The sequence below is a fragment of the Gallinula chloropus genome, assembly GCF_964237585.1.
Source record: "Gallinula chloropus genome assembly, chromosome: 17".
Lineage (NCBI taxonomy): Eukaryota > Metazoa > Chordata > Aves > Gruiformes > Rallidae > Gallinula > Gallinula chloropus.
In genome coordinates, this window is record NC_140102.1 from 11172051 (window position 1) to 11182142 (window position 10092).

At 41.0% G+C, this 10092-nt stretch overlaps 1 protein-coding gene across 1 annotated transcript; it reads right to left on the reverse strand.

Annotated features, from left to right (window-relative positions):
* Nucleotides 1-1457: 1457 nt before the first annotated feature.
* Nucleotides 1458-10092, reverse strand: YWHAH (tyrosine 3-monooxygenase/tryptophan 5-monooxygenase activation protein eta). The gene is made up of 2 exons (XM_084271969.1): nt 9693-10092; nt 1458-2882 (listed from the first exon to the last, which is right to left on the reverse strand). Exons 1-2 carry the CDS (start codon nt 9777-9779, stop codon nt 2226-2228), a joined length of 744 nt encoding a protein of 247 aa, XP_084128095.1. The 5' UTR covers nt 9780-10092; the 3' UTR covers nt 1458-2225.

Sequence of the window (10092 nt, forward strand, 5' to 3'; positions counted from 1 at the left end):
AATAACGCGCAGTTTTGTACCAAAGAATCTGCACAAGACTAAGATGAGTAAGGACTCAGCTTTTGAATTAACAAAGACAGGAGTATTTCTATCAGCAGGAAGAAAATAAACTAGCAATTTATTTTCATTCACTAGCCAGAGTGTTTAACCGCAAAAAAAAAAGCAGTCTTATTGCCAAGTTTTACCTTCCCTCCATGGGGGCAAGTAAGCAGATTTGAGAAAGGAAAGGAAGTGAAACTGTGGGAATCTAGGAGACAGGTAAAGCCCAAGTGACTATCACGGGCCAAAAGATTCCTGCAAGGGTTCCTTGCAAAAAGGGGAACTGAAAAACAGGGACTCGTACCCTGCTTGATAAAACAGGAGCAAATAAGAGAACGTGACCTCCAGAATAAGCCCTGACAGGCAGTAGTGATTTATATTAAGTATATACTTCCAACTACAGTAGGTGAAGCACCTCAGGATTATACAATAGCACAACATGAAGGATCTGTATTTTCACCTTCTTCTGATGTTGCATTAGTCTTTCAATTGTCCTTAAATTTGCTGATGTAATAAAGCTAGAATTATCTAAAAGGCAATAGAATATATAAATACACACAAATCTACCGTTTAAAATTCTAATCCTCCAGACTCTTATAAATAATCATCTTGCTGCTTTTAAAAACTGTGTGTAGTTGTTGCAGGTATTCAAACCAGTAATAGTTATTACATAAATGAAAGAAAAATAGATTTAGGTAAAACAGAACTTACATGACCTTTGAGCTAGTTCAGGTGCTGGGAGCAGTCTGGATACAGCGATATCTAACTGTTAAGTTTTCCTCCTTCTGTCACATACCATTACAGAAGTATGTATGGAACCAATACAGACACACACTAACTGTTGGGGAAAAAAACAAACACAAAACCAACATAAACTTGGGAACTAGAGCTAAGTTAACTAAAATAGGCATCCTTTAAAGATTAAATACTGGCTTTATTTGAAGCAGGTAAATGTGAAATAAAAGTAACTAGGATTTTCATGTGTAAGTAAAGGTGATTTGGTGGTTAGCACTTCAGAACAAAAGGTTGAGGGCACAATAGCTGGAAGCGAAATCAAGTCTCTACATTGGAACGAGTAACTTTCTTCACAAATGTTCAGCTCCAGAGCAGAATTGTGTAACAACTGCTCTACCAAGCAAATAACCAAATGTACCACCTTAACACTGCTTTAACACAGTTGAGTCATAGAACATTCGAGATGACCGTGGATGTGTTTGGGCTTTGTGGAGTTTGTTTGGGGTTGGGTTTGGTTTGGGGTTTTTTTTCCCCCTTGTTCTCAGCATTCTGGGGTTTTGGGTTTGTTTAGCACGTGAGAACTTCTCATTAAACTTTTGATTGAATATGTTTTAACCCCGCAGTGATGTGTCAGGTAACTCAGTCTCTCCTCTGAACAAAAGACAGGACAGCTTATGTAGAGATAACATCCCTGAAGCAGCATTTTATTTTATTCATTTAATTCCAAAACATTTAATTTAGAAGTCTGGCATCTCAGTCATCCATCTTAACATGGGCCAATATTGACATAGTGTTGTCAGAATACACAGACAACTAAACAGCCAAAGAGTTTACAAAAAATAAATTCATGATTCTTCAAAACAACTGCAAAAGGTTACAAGTATCAAAACTCTTAGGTCGATGCACTGCATTAAAAGAAACTGTGCACATAATTCAGAGGCAAGAAAACCCAAATTGCTACTGAAACCTCACATTTCAAACAGTTTATTGTAAACTGATGAACAAGGTGGTCATTTCACATCAGCCTAACTGTTTTCATTGACAGAAAAAAATTTGGGGTGGCTAGTTTACTCTGCATGCACAAAATGTACTGCTTAACAGAACTGTCAGCTCATTTCAAATGGAAAAAATTTAACTGGAATCTAATTATCTTCAATAACTTTCCACTCTTTCCCGTATTTTCCAATCAACAGGCAAACTAAAAATGCCTCATTTACTATGCACCTTTCTGCACTGCTCAAGTGCAACTAATAGGGCAAATAAACCAATCAATCCATCAATGCCCATGAAGACTCATATGTAACTGCTTCTTGGTAAAGTGAACAGCAGATCTGAACAGCTGTACAATACAGATATGCTTAGCACTAGATATTTAGTGTGACTGTGGCAAGGAAATATTGGTGACAATGAGGATGGTGAAGTGGATGAAAGAGGGATCAGAGGAAAGCTTTTTAATTGTTGCCCTCTCCTGCTTCTTCATCTTGCTGATCACTCGTCCACAGAGTGAGGTTATCTCGAAGTAACTGCATGATGAGAGTGGAGTCCTTGTAGGAATCCTCATTTAGTGTGTCCAGCTCTGCTATGGCATCATCAAAGGCTTGTTTGGCTAAAAGGCAGGCCTGCTCTGGAGCATTCTGGATTTCATAGTAGAACACTGAGAAATTGAGTGCCAGCCCCAGCCTAATTGGGTGAGTGGGCTGCATGTGCTCTTTGCTGATTTCGAAAGCCTCTTTATAGGCAGCTTCTGAAGCTTCCACAACACTGTTCTTCTTCTCTCCTGCAGCAACTTCTGCCAAATAGCGGTAGTAATCCCCTTTCATTTTCAGATAAAAGACCTTGCTCTCATACTGGAAGTCATTGCAGTTCTTGATCAAGTATTTATCTAGGAGAGCCAAAACATCGTTACAGACTGTCTCGAGCTCCTTTTCTATCTTCTCCCTATAGGCTTTCACCTTCTCCAGCTTCTTCTCATTCCCATCTGCCATAGTCTTCTGCTCTATGCTGCTGATGACACGCCAGGAAGATCGTCTAGCTCCAACTACATTCTTGTAGGCCACAGACAGCAGGTTTCTATCCTCATTTGAAAGAGGCTCATTCAGCTCAGTTACCTGAAAACACAAAGATCAAATTTAAAGGGTTTACCTTAATGATGAGCATGCAAACTTCCTTTAATACTTCCAGCACAAAATGCAAGATTCAAAATTGTTTCTAGATCCCAAAATTTCATCTGGACAGGAATGACTTTGTAACATTTAAAGTCTAAAACTGTTTCTGCAGTCAAGACATAAGAGTGAAAACCCCACGGTTCTGTTGTAATAGAACATGTATTTAGAAGCCATAGCAAAGCACATTCACTGCATAAAAGTGAGCCAGGCTTGTGTAACAGAGAAGCACTCACAGCAGGAAGGCTCAGGTTTTTTAGGAAGTCTGCTAAAATTATGCAGACTACCCACTTAGTGATTAATTTAAATGTACCTAGAATACCAGTTCTATGAATCTGGAGCACAGCGCAGGCACTGGAAACTGCTGCAGTTCTTGCATTTCTTTCCCCTGCTGCTTTCTCTCATTCAATAGCGGAGACGGAAGAGCTGCAGACATTATGACTAAGCTCTGCATAGTACAAATGGAATTAGTGTTTCATAGTATCTTTCATTCACTTAGTGAGCACTTATACAATGTTATACAAACCTTACCCTGATTGCTGCTAGCTGGTGGCTGCAGACAAATTCTAGGGTGAGGACATGAAAGATGCTGCATAGAAACAGAACTGGGAATTGAGGCAAAAAGCTGTGACTGGCTCCAAATTCCTACTGCAGAAAGCTGAGACAGAGGCAGGATAATACTTCTAATACTGTATTTAAGCCTATTTAATTTGCTGTGTTAATTTATTCTATTTTTTCAAAATTACAAATATGAAATTAAACTCTCAGCAATTAGGACGGGAAATGCAACTCTACTACTTTAAGCATACTCCATTAAAAGTTGTCAGCAGAATTCCAAGGACATGTACTTTGGGTGAAAGTAAACTCATCCTTACTCAGACACTGCTAAAATCATGAACTATTTCTTTTAAAATGTGCATATTTACACTGCTTGACAAGTACCAGAAGGTTTACAACTAAATACTTACTACAAATAAGTCACAAATCTTTACACTATTTGAGACTGCTGGTATAGCCAGTGGACCATCCAATAAAGGTGCAACTTTCAAAGTCTAAAACATAATTTACATTCATTATAACAGTTACAGTAAGAGAGCCTGCATTATTTTCTTTTTTCTTAAAATACTCTAAATCATTATTTTTATGTCCAAAATGCCTCTTCCCCACAGGTCAGGAACCTAAACTCCCCAAAGACACTGCACTGCCTAGCCTAACACATTTAGAGACAATCTGCAGAGGGGGAAATGCACACGAATCAGCTCTAACATCATCTTCATAATCATCTTCACAGCTTCCAATCTTCATCCTCCCAACTATCCCTGCCTCAGCAATCTCCACTACAACCCACCTATATAATTTTCTCTAGTAGCAATATTAAACTCCTCAAGATCTAAAGGCTCAGCTCAGAACTTTTTCTTCCCTATTAGGGAGCACTTGCTTTCAAAGAAATAGTATTACCAAAAAAGATTAATAATCTCTTGGCCACTGATGGGAAATGTTGCTTGAAAGTTCATTGCAAGTTCCTAAACACAGCAGTTGATCTAAAGGAGTCAGTAATGTTTTGCTAAAACTTAAACATCATCTAAGCACACAAATAAATCCTTTTTTTCCTCATGTGTCTTCATTATCTTCACACTTTAAAAAATAAGATCTGATAATATACTACTGAGCTGTATTACCCATAAAAATAAAAACTGAGTGTAGAGAAGTATATAAGACACAAAAATAACTGAGGATGAGACTTAATGGGACAGGACAATAGAAATGCCACCTCCTAGCTTTGCAGCCTAGACCCCAACAAAAGAAATTAAAGCTACAAGACAACTGCAAACACAGGTATCCTAATTCTTCTCCTGATACATCACCTCTATCTTTCATCTCATGCTCCACTTACCACCTCTGTTCCTGACCCTCAGATAACTGCTAACAGAACTTACACTGACATAGCAAGGTTGAGCAATAGCAGGGAATACTAAAGATATATTAACACAAAGCACAACAGGGAAAACGTCACCTTTTGGGACTAACTGCAGAATAGATCATATGTGGAAAAAGAATGTTAACTTCTGAATCAAAACAGGAAGAAATCTGATATAAGGTTAAGAGGCTTAAAGAGACTATTCCAGATCATCACTAGATTGCTGGAAATTAATTGCCAAGACTTACAAGCTCACCTTGAAACCATTCCTTAAGGTAAAAAGAAAACATTAACAGAGAAGCTAATTCACAATGCTTAGATGTTTACTACCTTTAAGATGTATCAGAAGTTACTGGAAAATCAGCAACTACCATCAACTCAAGCCCATGGCAACTTCTTCCCCATACTAGCTAAAAAATGCTGAAACTCTATGTAGGTATATCTAAAAATCACATTTATCTCCCTAACACCTGTATTACAAGAAACCAGACTCAAAGGAAAGCAGGTGAAATTATGAGGCTGTCTGCTTTATCTATTTCGGATACACTAGCAAAGCTGATAAAACCAGACAGGCTTCTCTTCACATGTGGGAATGATGCAGAGAAAAAAGAAAACTTGAAATGCTGAAGGAAATTTATTCCTTCCTATCTTCCATTCTACCTATAGCATTTCCTTAATAGAACAGAACTTGGAACGCAATATTTTATTTTTACATTTTAAATGTAGACATAACTTTCTTATAATGTCTCTTTTTCTTAACAGAAGCTTTTTAAAGATGAAAGCCAATTGTAATATGACTTCAAAGCAGTCTTTCCTTACTTAGATGCTACTCTATACTTCCCTTATGCAAACACACCCCTCTCTCACCTAAATTTGGCATCATTTTTCTTCCTGAGCCAGACTATGGAGCTGAACACGGAAACTGCTAGTAATTTACATTCAGACTGACAGTCTGCTTTATATAAGAATACAACCCAAATAATTTCTCTCTGTAATACTTACAGGTATCTCCTCCTCTTTCAGTTAACTGGGAAAAAACAGTAGTTTATAAACAGAATCCTGAGTATTACCCTGGAATCCCTAACTACACATGCAGATGAGCGTGGCAGTACCGCATCAGCTCAGAAATTACTTCCATGTGTATGATCCCACATAGGCCATGCCAAGCGAAGTCACTTTCACATGGAAAACACACAAAAGTGAACATTGCACATTTGACAGCAGATTTATGACACACTGTCAGATTACCTAGTAGAATTTGACCCAGGTCAATTGAATGTTTGTGATTATACTTCTGTCTTACTAGCCAGAGCATTTAAGTCACAGCTACAGCCAATTCTTAGCAAGCCGCTGCAAAAATGACTGTAGTTGAGCCAGTATAAAGTCAGGTTTCAGTATTAAAACTCTCCTGATAGAAACCTAAACACTCCATGACTTTTTTAGCAAATAGAAACCAGACTAATGAATTTAAACCAGATCAGTTTCTTGCATCACATGGCTTCAGTGTTTTACACATCAAGCATGGAAAGTTCTATAGCTAGATTTACTGTACAAAACCACAGTAAGGCATCTCAGAGCAGGGGATATTGTTTGCATTAAAGGTTTCTCTTTCCTCCCTCCTACACACACACTTCATTAACCTAAACTAGACACTGATATGAAGGATAACTCAGCAATACAGTACTAAGCATATGGAACATCACAAACTTTCAAGCTCATTTATGTACACAGATAAACCCTGCAAATTAAACTAGAACCTCAAGCTACTTTGCTTAAAAAACTTTAGATCATTCCAAGACTTAAATTTATTTCACCCTGAGTAGTATTTCACACATGACTAACTTTAAAATTATACCTCTCATAACTCAGATTCATCTTACCCATTTTAAGGAGCGATCCCCTTACCTGCCATATAGCTATACTAGAAAAGCAACATCAATTAGAGCACTACATACTAGGGTTAATACTGTCTGAAATACTAAGGGTTTAACTATTTCTGGAATGTATCTAAAACCAAAGGTACTCAATGCTGTATTCTAAAGATGCTGGAGTATTTTTTGCATTGAGTGAGAACACTTACACTAAAAGCATGTCTTTCCTCCATGTGTTGAGAAGTAATTTTTTACCTACCGTATGGAGTTATTTAAATAGTTGGAATCCTGGAGCAGCATTTAATGCAATGAGAATGCCACACCCCTTGGAAGAATGCCATTTAGTAGAGAGATGTTTACATATGATTGCATTTTCTATTAAAATAATTTTGGCCGAAGAAGCTAAACTCATTCATTTATAACAGCAAACCAAGCTTTATTTTCCTTTCCTGTCTACACCTCATAAGCCAGAATACTACAATTCTTCCAATAAAAAAAAGATTAATACCAACAAAAAATGTATTATTACTTCCTTACTTAAGCTAGAACTGCTACTTTTTCTGGCTTTTCTTTAATAGGAGGAAGTGATGGGACTGAAAAATAAGTGTTTCTCCAGCTTTGCACTGACAGCTGAAATGGCAGTCTTGTCATACTTGTGCTTCCTTCAGTGCAGTCTCAGAAACCATGCAACTGTGCTTTTGCTAAAATAGTCCTTGTTACTTTGTTTTAGGACTATCAGGTTGTGGCTATCAGGTATTGTAAATGTGTGGTGACAAACATTTAGAATGAGATTATCCATTCAGATCTTTATTTACACTGAACGCACACTACTTTCATATGGCACCTTTAAAAAACCAGATACATTATAGTCAGATTTTTTTTTAAAAAAAGAAACTTTCCAAATCAAGATTTTCTGCATTGAAAATAGATATCTGAGTTTGAACACTGATTTTCTGTTGAAGAAAAGTCTAACATCCCTGGAGTGCATGATTATTTGAATATTATTCTACATGGATTAAATAATTAATAGCCATTATTTACAGTCACTGATCTAGAAGGGAATATTAGCTGTGTGAGAACAAGCAGCCCACATAACATTTCATAGGAGCTTATGCTCCAACCTACAAAATCAATTTCAAAGAGCATTCTAGAAATTGCCCTGTCAGAGTGAACACCTGTGAAGCCAAGTAAGCCATCAGTGGTACATTATAAGCATGCAAGAGCACAGGAACAGCTTAAATAGGGAAAGTGTTGCCTTTAAATTCAGCTCTACTTTTTGATTTTTTTCAGTATCTATCATGTAACATTTCATAAGTGCTCATGATTGCTCCCATACAAAGTGTTCTCAAGCTCCCAATTACAGAAGCTCCTCCTTACACAACTTACTCTAGAGCTAAAGTAGCATTACAGAAGTGAATACTGAGAACTTAAGATGAATAAAAATTGTATTGTAATTAGGACAGTTTAAAAAGACAGCTGGGCATACACACTAGTTACACACATTTTATTTACATGTTTCCTGAAGGATAGCAACTGCATTCTGTTTCAACATATGTTTAGAGCACCATAGTTGAAAGTGGACAAGAGTGTCTTTTTACTGCCCTTATTTAAGGGACACGACATACATGGCAGCCCCTGAACGACACCAAAAGGATTGATTGTTACAACAAAAATGTGAACTCCATTCGAAGCTGCTCTTTCAAACTAAAATCATCTCGTGTCTTGAAACAGCAGTACTCAAGGGAAGCTGTTGGGGCCTTTGGTGTTCACGAAGGACAGGCAGATCAGCAAGAACAAACCAACGGTAATCAGACACAGCAAAGACACTGCAAAGCATTTACTGGCATTAAGATTATGCTTAACATTCAGGTGGTAGGAATACTTTGATTTTAAGAAAAGGACTAGACATAAGAAGGTTGATCATTCTGCAATTTTATTATGTATCAGTACAGACAGGTTAGCACAAGTGAATTTCATAGCTTGGTTCTGAAAGGAACGGAATTGCAACTGTAACTGAAGTGTTTAAACACATGTTAGTATTCAGCTAGGTAAGGAATGCACTGAAAATTTGTTACCCTACAAAGAAGAGGCAGCATTGAAGCTTGGGTAGCGCTCTCAGTGCACTGGACATCTTTTTTACCCGGATGCCACACTACTACACCATCTTTAAGCCAGAGCACTGATGTTTGAGGATGAGGCCTCTATTCGTGCCTTTTATCGCATGGCAGAAGAAGCGTCTAGAAAAGGAAGGGGCTCGTCTTGGCGTGCGCGGTTCCTCCAGACACCCCCCGCCCCAGCGGGCATCTCACCAGACGGCACCCCCACCCGCTCGCGCGTTCCAGACTCCCCCAGAAGGGGAAACGCACCCCAAGGTCAAACCCGCCGCCCCCACCGGAGTGCGGTGTGTGTGCAGCGCGGGAGGACGGACCCCATCTTGAGCAGGGGCAGAAAAAGAATCCCCAAGGTTCCCGCCGCGCCGAGGGAGAGGCGGGCAGGATTCAAACTGCGGCACTGCGCGCCGGATTGGCGGCGTTGGGGAGAGAAGCGAGAGGAGGGCATGGGGACAGCCACACCCCCGGGGCAGGGACAGCCAAGGGAGCGGGAGGGCTGCAAGGGAGCCGTTACGAGGAAATGAAGAAAAAGCGAGAGACAGAAATCAGATTTTAAAAGGGGGAATCTATGTTCAGTTTGGAGCGGCTACCGTTTGTCTCATCTCTCCCCAAAGCAGGTAGTAACGGGCACCGCCCCACACGGCGGCGAGGTGTCCCAGCGGGATGGTCTGGCTCCTGCTCCCGCCCTCCTTTCTTCACCGCGTCGGGTGGGATCTGGCGGCTCGCATCCTCCCCGGGACCCAACTCCGCCTCGGACTAGCCCGGACTTCCTCTCCCTCCCTCCCCCGCCACTACCCACCCTACACACTCCTCCCCGGGTACGACCCACAGCCGCCACGCTACCAGCCCCACTCACCGACTTCATGGCCGAGGCCATGTCGTCGTATCTCTCCGCCTGCTCGGCCAGGCGGGCTCGCTGCAGCAGTTGCTCTCGGTCCCCCATAGCCGCTTCCGTGGTGGCTGCTGGGCTGGGCACTCTGCGCCCCTCAAAGAGAGAGGAATGGGGAGGCAGGGGGCTGCGCCTCGGAACGCGCGGCTGGCGCGAGCAGGGAACCTACAACGGAGCCGCCACCTCACGTTCGCTCTCCCGCTCTCAGCGACCGCCGGGCTCGCCTCAGCCGCCGCTCACCCGCCGGCCGCGCTTGCCAGGCGACGGTTGGCGCCTCGCGCTCACGGACCGCGGCAAGGTGGGCAGCCGCGCGCTCGCTGCGTCCCCTCCGCGGCGTGTGCAGCTCGCGCCTCTCCGCCCGGCTCGG